The 13,050-nt window shown below is 42.1% G+C and overlaps 1 protein-coding gene across 1 annotated transcript in view; it reads left to right on the forward strand.

Annotated features, from left to right (window-relative positions):
• Positions 1-13,050, forward strand: part of tmem45a (transmembrane protein 45a) — a 66,774-nt gene that overhangs the window by 28,392 nt on the left and 25,332 nt on the right. Inside the window, exon 2 of the mRNA XM_052475783.1 lies at positions 9,868-10,087. Within this exon, the coding sequence (XP_052331743.1) occupies positions 9,886-10,087 (202 nt within the window). The 5' untranslated portion in view covers positions 9,868-9,885. The remainder of the gene's footprint in view (positions 1-9,867; positions 10,088-13,050) is intronic.

Here is a 13,050-nt window from a genome sequence, read left to right on the forward strand (position 1 = left end):
TTGCCCGACTGTATATATACTCCATGAGGAGTTTTACTGTATAGAGAGTCTAGTGACTTGTCCATCAGAAGTTTTAATATATAATAAATATATGCCATTTAGCAGACGCTTTTATCCAAAGCGACTTACAGTCATGTGTGCATACATTCTACGTATGGGTGGTCCCGGGGATTGAACCCACTACCCTGGCGTTACAAGCGCCATGCTCTACCAACTGAGCTCTACTGTGTAGAGTCTAGTCCATCAGTAGTTTTACTGTGTAGATTCTAATCCATCAGTAGTTTTACTGTGTAGTGAGTCTAGTGATTTGTCCATCAGTAGTTTTACTGTGTAGAGAGTCTAGTCCATCAGTAGTTTTACTGTGTAGAGAGTCTAGTGACTTGTCCATTAGTAGGTTTACTGTGTAGAATCTATTCCATCAGTAGTTTTACTGTGTAGAGAGTTTTGTCCATCAGTAGTTTTACTATGTAGAGATTCTATTCCATCTGTAGTTTTACAGTGTAGTGAGTCTAGTGACTTGTCCATCAGTATTTTTACTGTGTAGAGTCTAGTCCATCAGTAGTTTTACTGTGTAGAGAGTTTTGTCCATCAGTAGTTTTACTGTGTACAGAGTCTAGTCCATGAGTAGTTTTACTGTGTAGAGAGTTTTGTCCATCAGTAGTTTTACTGTGTACAGAGTCTAGTCCATGAGTAGTTTTACTGTGTAGAGTCTAGTCCATGAGTAGTTTTACTGTGTAGAGAGTTTTGTCCATCAGTAGTTTTACTGTGTAGAGTCTATTCCATCAGTAGTTTTAGTGTGTAGAGAGTCTAGTCCATGAGTAGTTTTAGTGTGTAGAGAGTCTAGTCCATCAGTAGTTTTAGTGTGTAGAGAGTCTAGTCCATCAGTTGTTTTACTGTGTAGAGAGTCTAGTCCATGAGTAGTTTTACTGTGTAGAGAGTCTAGTCCATCAGTAGTTTTACTGTGTAGAGTCTATTCCATCAGTAGTTTTAGTGTGTAGAGAGTTTTGTCCATCAGTAGTTTTACTGTGTAGAGAGTCTAGTGACTAGTCTGACAGTAGTTTCTGTGTAGAGTCAAGTTCATCAGTGGTTTTACTGTGCAGAGAGTCTAGTCTGTCAGTAATTGTACTGTTTAGAGTCTATTCTATCAGTAGTTTTACTGTGTAGAGAGTCTAGTGACTAGTCTGACAGTAGTTTCTGTGTAGAGTCAAGTTCATCAGTAGTTTTACTGTGTAGAGTCTAGTCCATCAGTAGTTTTACTGTGTAGAGAGTCTAGTGACTTGTCCATCAGTAGTTTTACTGTGTAGAGTCTAGTCCATCAGTAGTTTTACTGTATAGAGAGTCTAGTCCATCAGTAGTTTTACTGTGTAGAGTCTAGTCCATCAGTAGTTTTACTGTGTAGAGAGTCTAGTGACTAGTCTGACAGTAGTTTTACTGTGTAGAGAGTCTAGTGACTTGTCCATCAGTAGTTTTACTGTGTAGAGAGTCTAGTCCATGAGTAGTTTTACTGTGTAGAGTCTAGTCCATCAGTAGTTTTACTGTGTAGAGAGTCTAGTGACTTGTCCATCAGTAGTTTTACTGTGTAGAGAGTCTAGTCCATCAGTAGTTTTACTGTGTAGAGAGTCTAGTCCATCTGCAGTTTTGCTGTGTAGAGAGTCTAGTGACTTGTCCATCAGTAGTTTTACTGTGTAGAGAGTCTAGTCCATGAGTTGTTTTACTGTGTAGAGAGTCTAGTTCTTCAGTAGTTTTACTGTGCAGAGAGTCTAGTTCTTCAGTCGTTTTACTGTGTAGGGAGTCTAGTCCATGAGTAGTTTTACTGTGTAGAGTCTAGTCCATCAGTCGTTTTACTGTGTAGAGTCTAGTCCATCAGTCGTTTTGCTGTGTAGAGAGTCTAGTGACTTGTCCATCAGTAGTTTTACTGTGTAGAGAGTCTAGTTCTTCAGTAGTTTTACTGTGTAGAGAGTCTAGTTCTTCAGTAGTTTTACTGTGTAGAGAGTCTAGTGACTTGTCCGTCAGTAGTTTTACTGTGTAGAGAGTCTAGTTCTTCAGTAGTTTTACTGTTTAGAGTCTAGTCCATCAGTAGTTTTACTGTGTAGATTCTAGTCCATCTGTAGTTTTACTGTGTAGAGAGTCTAGTGACTTGTCCATCAGTAGTTTTACTGTGTAGAGAGTCTAGTCCATCAGTAGTTTACTGTGTAGAGTCTAGTCCATCAGTAGTTTTACTGTGTAGAGAGTCTAGTGACTAATCTATCAGTAGTTTCTGTGTAAATTCTAGTCCGTCAGTAGTTTTACTGTGTAGAGAGTCTAGTGACTTGTCCATCAGTATTTTTACTGTGTAGAGTCTAGTCCATCTGTAGTTTTACTGTGTAGAGAGTCTAGTGACTAATCTGTCAGTAGTTTCTGTGTAGAGTCTAGTCCATCAGTAGTTTTACTGTGTAGAGAGTCTCGTGACTAGTCCATCAGTAGTTTTACTGTGTAGAGAGTCTCGTGACTAGTCCATCTGTAGTTTCACTGTGTAGAGAGTCTAGTGACTTGTCCATCTGTAGTTTGGCTGTGCAGAGAGTCTAGTCCATCAGTAGTTTCACTGTGCAGAGAGTCTAGTGACTTGTCCATCTGTAGTTTTACTGTGCAGAGAGTCTAGTCCATCAGTAGTTTTACTGTGTAGAGAGTCTAGTCCATCAGTAGTTTTACTGTGTAGAGAGTCTAGTCCATGAGTTGTTTTACTGTGTAGAGAGTCTAGTCCATGAGTTTGTTTTTCCTCTTGTTTATCAGCTTCTGCTAAGTCTGTCTGTCTCTCAACTAATTATATTCATTAAAGGGAACAAAGGATGAAAGACTCAGGCTGTTTGAGATGTAAATAGACCAATTAATAGATATGCTGCGGTTGAATGACTGGGATCTCTTTATCCAGAGACATACAGTGCATTTGGGAAGTATTCAGACCCCTTTAGTTATTCCACACTTTGTTACATTACACTTATTCTTAAATGTATTACATTGTTTTCATTAATCTACAAACAATACTCCATATAATGACTATGCAAAAACAGATTTTTAGACATTTTTGTAAATTTATGTTAAAAAAAACAAACATTTTGGACCCTTTACTCAGTACTTTGTTGAAGCACCTTTGGCAGCGATTATAGTCTGGAGTCTTCTTGGGTGGGTGGAGCCACCCAGTAGCCTCCACCCAACCAGAAGTGAGCCAGCTTCGAAGTTCCTCTGTTATTTCACCTGTCCAGGTGTAGATGAGTGATTTGTTTAACAGAGCTGTTTTTGTTTGTTTTTGTTTTATACTTTATTTTTGCATTTTCCATTTTCCAATTAAGAACATTCAAAACAAAAGTGAAAAGATATTAGACAACGATAGGACAAAGTGACAGTAACAGACAAGAGTAACAAAAATAAATAATAATAATAATTATATACAAACATACAATAAGAAAATTTAAAAAATAAAAAGACATTGGATCACCTGCCGTAGGCTACATATTATACAATACGTGTGAAACATTGTGAGGATTATATAGAGATTCAATCAATGAGATGTGGGGGGAGATTCTCCATATAGTCAATAAAAAAAAGGTTGCCAAATTCTGTAAAATGTCTTTAACTTATTCCTCAAGCAGTAAGTGATTTTCTCCAAAGGGATACAACTATTAACTTCCGAAAGCCACATTGCAACTGGCAGGGAGGAATCCAATTTCCATTTCAAGGCAATACATTTCTTGGCAATCGCCAATCGCCAAATATTTCTGTTAGCTTTATAGTATGGCTTTGCCAAAGTAAAGAGTCTAGTGTAAAGTAAAGTTACCCAGTAGACAGACCTCCGGGTCTAAAGGGAATGCAACCCCGTGAATTGAGGATATGGTATCGCATACCCCCTGCCAGAAACCGTGTAGTTTTGAACACTGCCAAGTGGAATGGAGGAATGTTCCTTCATCTGAGCCACATCTAAAACATAGGGAGGAGATATCTGGGTTGAACCCGTGCAGTCTAGATGGGGTGATATAGAGCTGATGGAGGAATGTTCCTGAGCCACATCTAAAACATAGGGAGGAGATATCTGGGTTGAACCTGTGCAGTCTAGATGGGGTGATATAGAGCTGATGGAGGAATGTTCCTGAGCCACATCTAAAACATAGGGAGGAGATATCTGGGTTGAACCTGTGCAGTCTAGATGGGGTGATATAGAGCTGATGGAGGAAATTAAACTGGATCAGTCTGTATCTGGAGTTCAATGTGGATGTAACCCCATCCCTGCATAGGTCACTCCATAGGTCCTCATCAAGATCAATACCCAGATCTCTCTCCCATCTAAGTCGGGGTTTGTCTAGCCCAGGCAGTGTTAGTCCTGACATAAGAGCATTGTAAACACGGGAAATGGTCTTGAACAGTGGTTGGTCTGCGTGGCAGAGTTGTTCAATAGGTGACATCTTAGGTAGGTTCCATTGTCCCTTGAGAGTCACCCTAATAAAGTTTCGTAGTTGTAGGTAGCTAAAGAAATCCCTGTTAGGCAAGTGGTATTTCTGTTTCAGCTGATCAAAAGACATAAGAACTCCCTCCTCGTAACAATGTTCCAGAAGAGTGATCCCCTTATCAGACCATGGTCTAAAGTTACTATTCTGGAAAAACATAGGGATCAATCTATTGATCAGAATGTAGGACAGAATGTATGATTAAAGGGCTGTCTGTGATGGTTTTTATAGATTTTCTGTCCCATTTGTAAAACAAATCTGCCCCAGTGTCATCATTTACCTCAAGCTTTTCAATGTTCAACCATGAGGGAGAGGGACCATTCTCAAACCTCTGAGCCAGAAATTAACAGAGCTGTTTGGTTCTAGTCTCCTTTAACAGAACTGTTTGGTTCTGGTCTCCTTTAACAGAGCTGTTTGGTTCTGGTCTCCTTTAACAGAGCTGTTTGGTTCTGGTCTCCATTTAGAGAGCTGTTTGGGTCTGGTCTCCTTTAACAGAGCTGTTTGGGTCTGTTCTCCTTTTAGAGAGCTGTTTGGGTCTGGTCTCCTTTAACAGAACTGTTTGGGTCTGGTCTCCTTTAACAGATAACTGTTTGGTTCTGGTCTCCTTTAACATAACTGTTTGGTTCTGGTCTCCTTTAACAGAGCTGTTTGGGTCTGGTCTCCTTTTAGAGAGCTGTTTTGGGTCTGGTCTCCTTTAACAGAACTGTTTGGGTCTGGTCTCCTTTAACAGAACTGTTTGGTTCTGGTCTCCTTTAACAGATAACTGTTTGGTTCTGGTCTCCTTTAACAGAGCTGTTTGGGTCTGGTCTCCTTTAACATAACTGTTTGGTTCTGGTCTCCTTTAACAGAGCTGTTTGTTTCAGGTCTCCTTTAACAGATAACTGTTTGGTTCTGGTCTCCTTTAACAGAACAGTTTGGTTCTGGTCTCCTTTAACAGAGCTGTTTGGTTCTGGTCTCCTTTAACAGAGCTGTTTGGTTCTGGTCTCCTTTAACAGAACTGTTTGGTTCTGGTCTCCTTTAACAGAACAGTTTGGTTCTGGTCTCCTTTAACAGAGCTGTTTGGTTCTGGTCTCCTTTAACAGAGCTGTTTGGTTCTGGTCTCCTTTAACAGAACTGTTTGGTTCTGGTCTCCTTTAACAGAACTGTTTGGTTCTGGTCTCCTTTAACAGAACTGTTTGGTTCTGGTCTCCTTTAACAGAGCTGTTTGGTTCTGGTCTCCTTTAACAGAACTGTTTGGTTCTGGTCTCCTTTTACAGAACTGTTTGGTTCTGGTCTCCTTTAACAGAACTGTTTGGTTCTGGTCTCCTTTAACAGAGCTGTTTGGTTCTGGTCTCCTTTAACAGAACTGTTTGGTTCTGGTCTCCTTTAACAGAACTGTTTGGTTCTGGTCTCCTTTAACAGAACTGTTTGGTTCTGGTCTCCTTTAACAGAACTGTTTGGTTCTGGTCTCCTTTAACAGAACTGTTTGGTTCTGGTCTCCTTTAACAGAACTGTTTGGTTCTGGTCTCCTTTAACAGAGCTGTTTGGTTCTGGTCTCCTTTAACAGAACTGTTTGGTTCTGGTCTCCTTTAACAGAACTGTTTGGTTCTGGTCTCCTTTAACAGAACTGTTTGGTTCTGGTCTCCTTTAACAGAACTGTTTGGTTCTGGTCTCCTTTAAGAGAGCTGTTTGGTTCTGGTCTCCTTTAACAGAACTGTTTGGTTCTGATCTCCTTTAACAGAACTGTTTGGTTCTGGTCTCCTTTAATGAGAGCTGTTTGGTTCTGTCTCCTTTAACAGAACTGTTTGGTTCTGGTCTCCTTTAACAGAACTGTTTGGTTCTGGTCTCCTTTAAAAGAGCTGTTTGGTTCTGGTCCCTTTAAACATAACTGTTTGGTTCTGGTCTCCATTTAAGAGAGCTGTTTTTCTGGTCTCCTTTAACAGAACTGTTTGGTTCTGGCTCCTTTAACAGAGAAACTGTTTGGTTCTGGTCTCCAACAGAGCTGTTTGGTTCTGGTCTCCTTTCAAAGAACTGTTTGGTTCTGGTCTCCTTTAACAGAACTGTTTGGTTCCACTAACTCCTTTAACAGAGCTGTTTGGTTCTGGTCTCCTTTAACATAACTGTTTGGTTCTGGTCTCCTTTAACAGAACTGTTTCATTCCTTTTGGTTCTGGTCTCCTTTTAGACAGCTACCAGGTTCTGGTCTCCTTTAACAGAGCTGTTTGGTTCTGGTCTCCTTTAACAGAACTGTTTGGTTCTGGTCTCCTTTAACAGAACTGTTTGGTTCTGGTCTCCTTTAACAGAGCTGTTTGGTTCTGGTCTCCTTTTAAAAGCTATTTGGTTCTGGTCTCCTTTAACAGAGGTTTGGTTCTGGTCTCCTTTAACATAACTGTTTGGTTCTGGTCTCCTTTAACAGAACTGTTTGGTTCTGGTCTCCTTTAACAGAACTGTTTGGGTCTGGTCTCCTTTAACAGAACTGTTTGGTTCTGGTCTCCTTTAACATAACTGTTTGGTTCTGGTCTCCTTTAACAGAACTGTTTGGGTCTGGTCTCCTTTAACAGAACTGTTTGGTTCTGGTCTCCTTTAACAGAACTGTTTGGTTCTGGTCTCCTGACTATTTGGTATTTCCCATTATCGACATGCTTAGATGCTCAGGAGAAGCATGCTTGAATGTCTTTCTTCTACAACACAAACAATTCTCAACAGTTACTGAATGAGTGGCCGTACTGGTAATACCAATGTCTATCTATAGCAGCTATTCTCAAACTGGGGTATACACAATGCCTTTGGGGGTACACCAAATAAAAATGTGATTAAATCCCATTTTCAAACAGTCCGTTTAGATTTTCCAACGGAGCAATACATTTGGGAGAGGTTTTTTTCTCGCCTGAGTAGCCTCGTTTCACTGGCAAAAGTAAAATTAAACCATCTAGTGTTCAGCGAAATAACAACACAATGTCAAATACAGGTAGCCGAGTCAAACAATGAACATCCAATCACATTAACCATTGCTCTCTTGCGGGAATTCCACTAACGGTCCGTATGTAGCCGAACGTAGCTGTTGCTCATTCCTTTTGCTTGAAAATGGATAAATGGTTAAAAAAATTAAGGCCCGCATCCATCGAGACACATACCAGCTCTACTGCTAGTACTTCTACTACCAGCAGTACTACACCTGCACCTGTCGATAACACAAGTTGTTCTGCTTCCACGAGCACATCCAATGCTAGCCACAAATTACTATTCGACTTTCGAGTAGTAAGACATGTATAAAAGCAACAGATACCATTAATAAGGAGGGGATAGAAGAGTCTTATATGGTGAGCTACCGAATGGCTAGGACAGGCAAGCCCCATACTATTGTGGAGGACTTCATTCATCCTGATGCCACGGATATAGCTGGGACAATGCTGGGGGAAAAGACCAAAAATACTATACAGACAATGCCTTCTTCAAACAACACTGTTTCACGACGCATCAGTGACATGGCAGGAAATGTTTTGAAACAATTACTGCTTCACATACAAGCCAGTGAATTATATACGTTACAGCTGGATTAGTCAACAGGCCTGGGACAGCTCCTGGTATATGTCTGTTACGTTTATGGGGGGTCAATTAAGGAAGGCATCCTCTTCTGCAAACGACTGGAAACCAGGACAACAGGAGAGGATATTTTTTAAAGTACTAGACTGTTTTGTGACATCAAATGGACTTTGGTGGTCAAGATGTGTTGGTATCTGTACTGATGGCGCAAAAGCAACAGGGAGACAAAGTGGTAACATGCGTGCATTAACAGTTGCTCACACGGTCTTCTTGGGTACACTGCAGCATCCACACAGAGGCTCTTGCTGCCAAGGGAATGCCTGACAGCTTGAAAGACGTTTTGGATACTACAGTGAAAATGGTTCACTTTGTTTAATCAAGGCCCCGGAACTCACAGGTCTTTTCTGCACTATGCAATGATATGATTAAGAAGTTGGAGTTCTTCTCTGTCTGCATTAACAAGGACAACACACAGGTATTTCCATCATTGTATGATTTTTTGTGTGCAAATAAAGTCAAGCTTACGGACAATGTCAAATGTGATAAAGCAAAGCACCTGAGCAAGTTGGGTGCGCAATTACGCAGGTGCTTTCCCGAAACGGATGACACAAACAACTGGATTCGTTATCCCTTTCATGCCCTGCCTCCAGTCCACTTACCGATATCTGAACAAGAGAGCCTCATCGAAATTGCAACAAGCAGTTCTGTGAAAATTGAATTTATTCAGAAGCCACTGACAGATTTCTGGATTGGGCTGCTCTCAGAGTATCCTCTTGGCAAATCGCGATGTTAAGACACAGGAATAACCTTTGCAACCATTTACCTATGTGAGAGTGGATTCTCAGCCCTCACTGGCATGAAAACTAAATACAGGCACAGACTGTGTGTGGAAAATGATTTAAGACTGAGACTCTCTCCAATACAACCCAACATTGCACAGCTATGTGCATCCTTTCAAGCACACCCTTCTCATTAACCTGTGGTGAGTTATTCCCAACTTTTGATGAACAACTAATGTTTTATATGTAAGATTTTTTTTTTTTACCTTTATTTAACTAGGCAAGTCAGTTAAGAACAAATTCTTATTTTCAATGACAGCCTAGAAACAGTGGGTTAACTGCCTGTTAACCCACAATCCCCTTGTCAGCTCAGAGATTTGAACTTGAAACCTTTCGGTTACTAGTCCAATGCTCTAACCACTAGGCTACCCTGCCGATTGCTTTGTATGTTTCTAATTTTTGTTTGGTCAGGGTGTGATGTGGGTGGGCATTCTATGTTTGTATGTCTAGGTTTTGTATTTCTATGTTTTGGCCGGGTATGGTTGTCAATCAAGAACAGCTGTCTTTCGTTGACTCTGATTGAGAACCATACTTAGGTAGCCTGTTTTCCCACTGTTAGTTGTGGGTGGTTATTTTCTGTTTAGTGTTTGTTGCACCGTTCAGAACTGTTTCGGCTATTCTTTTTGTTAGTTTGTATTCAGTGTTCAGTCAGAATAAATAATATGAACATGTACCACGCTGCACCTTGGTCCTCACCTTCTTCTAATGAAAGTTGTTACAATTCTTGATTATTATAATTTGTGCCCTGGTCCTATAAGAGCTCTTTGTTCCTACGAGCCGGGTTGCTAGAGGGGGTACACAGCTAGCTGGAGGTTGAATGTTTGAAGGGGTACAGCTGGAGGTTGAATGTTTGAAGGGGTACAGCTGGAGGTTGAATGTTTGAAGGGGTACAGCTGGAGGTTGAATGTTTGAAGGGGTACGGGATTATAAAACGTTTGAACCACTTTAACACCACATTTCTTGTTGCCCAATCTAAGAATAAGATACTTTTCTCATCACCGGATGACCGTCCGTCCCCTCTCTGTGTTCCAGGTGTTCCAGTGAAGGATTATGGGTAGTTTTAAGGGCCATGCATTGCCAGGTAGTTTCTTCCTGATCGCGGGTCTGTGGTGGGCAGGAAAGTACTCTCTATGGTACGCCACCCTCAGGAACAAGAGTCTGGGCTCCACCTCCACCCGCCTGGCCAGCCGATCCACACAGCGCCGCCTGGAAGTCATCGAGGGATCAGTCACCCTCTTCTTCTCCGTGGTTGGTGAGCATCAACACCCTGAACACCCACATTATATGTTTTTAAAATCACTTTGAGGCACATTTTTTCCCCCCTTTTTTCAGGATATCCAATTGGTAGTTCTGATCTTGTCTCATCTCTGCAATTCCCCTGCGGTCTCAGGAGTGGTGAAAGTCGAGGGCCACGCATCCTCCGAAACACGACCCTGCCTAGCCACACTGCTTCTTGACACACTGTTCGCTTAACACGGAAGCCAGCCGCACCAATGTGTCGGAGGAAACACCGTCCGAATCAGCTTGCGGGTTCCCGGCCCGCCACAGCACAATGAGACCCCGGCCAAACCCTCCCCTATCCCAGACGACGCTGGGCCAATTGTGTGCCACCCCATGTGTCTCCCAGTCACGGCCGGCCGTGACACAGCCTGGGATCGAACCTGTGGCTGTAGTGGCGCCTCGACACTGCGATGCAGTGCCTTAGACCGCTGCACCACTCGGGAGGCCCAACATTTTCAATTGACTACGTGCAACACACAAAATTATACAGTTACTTTTTCATTCAACTTAGTCAGTATTTAATCTTGAAATACATGTTTAACATTGCAATACGTGTTCATATAAACACAATGAGATGCTCACTTTTGATATGATTCTCTTTTGTTAAAAATATTTTACTATTACTTAAACGTTTGGTAAACTTATAGATTTGACATGTAAACTGGTTTGTCCACTACAGATTATGATAACTACTACTACTAATGAAAATATATGTCTGTAAAGTAGAAACATAACAAGTATGATATACAGTGGTAAGAAAAAGTATGTGAACCCTTTGGAATTACCTGGATTTCTGCATAAATTGGTCATCAAATTTAATCTGTTCTTCAAGTCACAACAATAGACAAACATAGTATGCTTAAACTAATAACACACTAATTATTGTATTTTATTTTCTATATTGAATACATAATTTAAACATGCACAGTGTAGGTTGGAAAAAGTGTGTGAACCCCTAGGCTAATGACTTCTCCAAAAGCTAATTGGAGTCAGGAGTCAGCTAACCTGGAGTCCAATCAATGAGATTGGAGATGTTGGTTAGAGTGGCCTTGCCCTATAAAAAACACTCACAAAATGTGAGTTTGCTATTCACAAGAAGCATTGCCTGATGTGTACCATGCCTTGAACAAAAGAGATATCAGAAGCCGTAAGATTAAGAATTGTTGACTTGCATAAAGCTGGAAAGGGTTACAAAAGTATCTCTAAAAGCCTTGATGTTCATCAGTCCACGGTAAGACAAATTGTCTATAAATGGAGAAAGTTCAGCACTGTTGCTACTCTCCCTATGAGTGGCCGTCCTGCAAAGATGACTGCAAGAGCACAGCGCAGAATGCTCAATGAGGTTAAGAAGAATCCTAGAGTGCCAGCTAAAGACTTACAGAAATCTCTGGAACATGGTAACATCTCTGTTGACAAGTCTACGATGCATAAAACACTAAACAAGCATGGTGTTCATGGAAGGACACCATGGAAGAAGCCACGGCTGTCCCCCAAAAAATAATTTCTGCACCTCTGAAGCTTGCAAAAGTGTACCTGGATGTTCTACAGCGCTACTGATAAAATATTATGTGGACAGATGAAACAACCATCACGGTTGACAACTCCATTGTGTCCTCCTCCCAGAGCGCTAAGAACCTTGGCGTGATCCTGGACAACACCCTGTCGTTCTCAACTAACATCAAGGCGGTGTCCCGTTCCTGTAGGTTCATGCTCTACAACATCCGCAGAGTACGACCCTGCCTCACACAGGAAGCGGCGCAGGTCCTAATCCAGGCACTTGTCATCTTCCGTCTGGATTACTGCAACTCGCTGTTGGCTGGGCTCCCTGCCTGTGCCATTAAACCCCTACAACTCATCCAGAACGCCGCAGCCCGTCTGGTGTTCAACCTTCCCAAGTTCTCTCACGTCACCCCGCTCCTCCGCTCTCTCCACTGGCTTCCAGTTGAAGCTCACATCCGCTACAAGACCATGGTGCTTGCCTACGGAGCTGTGAGGGGAACGGCACCTCAGTACCTCCAGGCTCTGATCAGGCCCTACACCCAAACAAGGGCACTGCGTTCATCCACCTCTGGCCTGCTCGCCTCCCTACCACTGAGGAAGTACAGTTCCCGCTCAGCCCAGTCAAAACTGTTCGCTGCTCTGGCCCCCAATGGTGGAACAAACTCCCTCACGACGCCAGGACAGCGGAGTCAATCACCACCTTCCGGAGACACCTGAAACCCCACCTCTTTAAGGAATACCTAGGATAGGATAAAGTAATCCTTCTCACCCCCCTTAAAAGATTTAGATGCACTATTGTAAAGTGGCTGTTCCACTGGATGTCATAAGGTGAATGCACCAATTTGTAAGTCGCTCTGGATAAGAGTGTCTGCTAAATGACTTAAATGTAAATGTAACAACAGTTGAGTTGTTTGGAAGGAACACAACAGTATGTTTGGAGAGCACACCAATTTTGAAACCTCATCCCAACTGTAAAGTATGGTGGAGGGGCATCATGGTTTGGGTCTGATTTGCTGTCTCAGGATAGCTTGCTTTCATCGATGGAAAAATTAATTCCCAAGTTTATCAACAACTGTTGGCGCATTTATTAGAAAATGGAAGAAGTTCAAGATGACAGTCAATCACCCTCGGTCTGGGGCTCCATGCAAGATCACAACTCGTGGGGCATCAATGATCATGAGGAAGGTGAGGGATCAGCCTAGAACTACACGGCAGGACCTGGTCAAACCTGAAGAGAGCTGGGACCACAGTCTCAAAGAAAACCATTAGTAATACACTACTCCGTCATGGATTAAAATCCTGGAGCGCACGCAAGTTACCCCTGCTGAAGCCAGCGCATGCCCAGGCCCGTCTGAAGTTTGCCAAAGAACATCTGGGTGATCCAGAGGAGGAATGGGAGAAGGTCATGTGGTCTGATGAGACAAAATAGAGCTT

The sequence above is a fragment of the Oncorhynchus keta genome, chromosome 22 (assembly GCF_023373465.1).
Source record: "Oncorhynchus keta strain PuntledgeMale-10-30-2019 chromosome 22, Oket_V2, whole genome shotgun sequence".
Classification (NCBI taxonomy): Eukaryota; Metazoa; Chordata; class Actinopteri; order Salmoniformes; family Salmonidae; genus Oncorhynchus; species Oncorhynchus keta.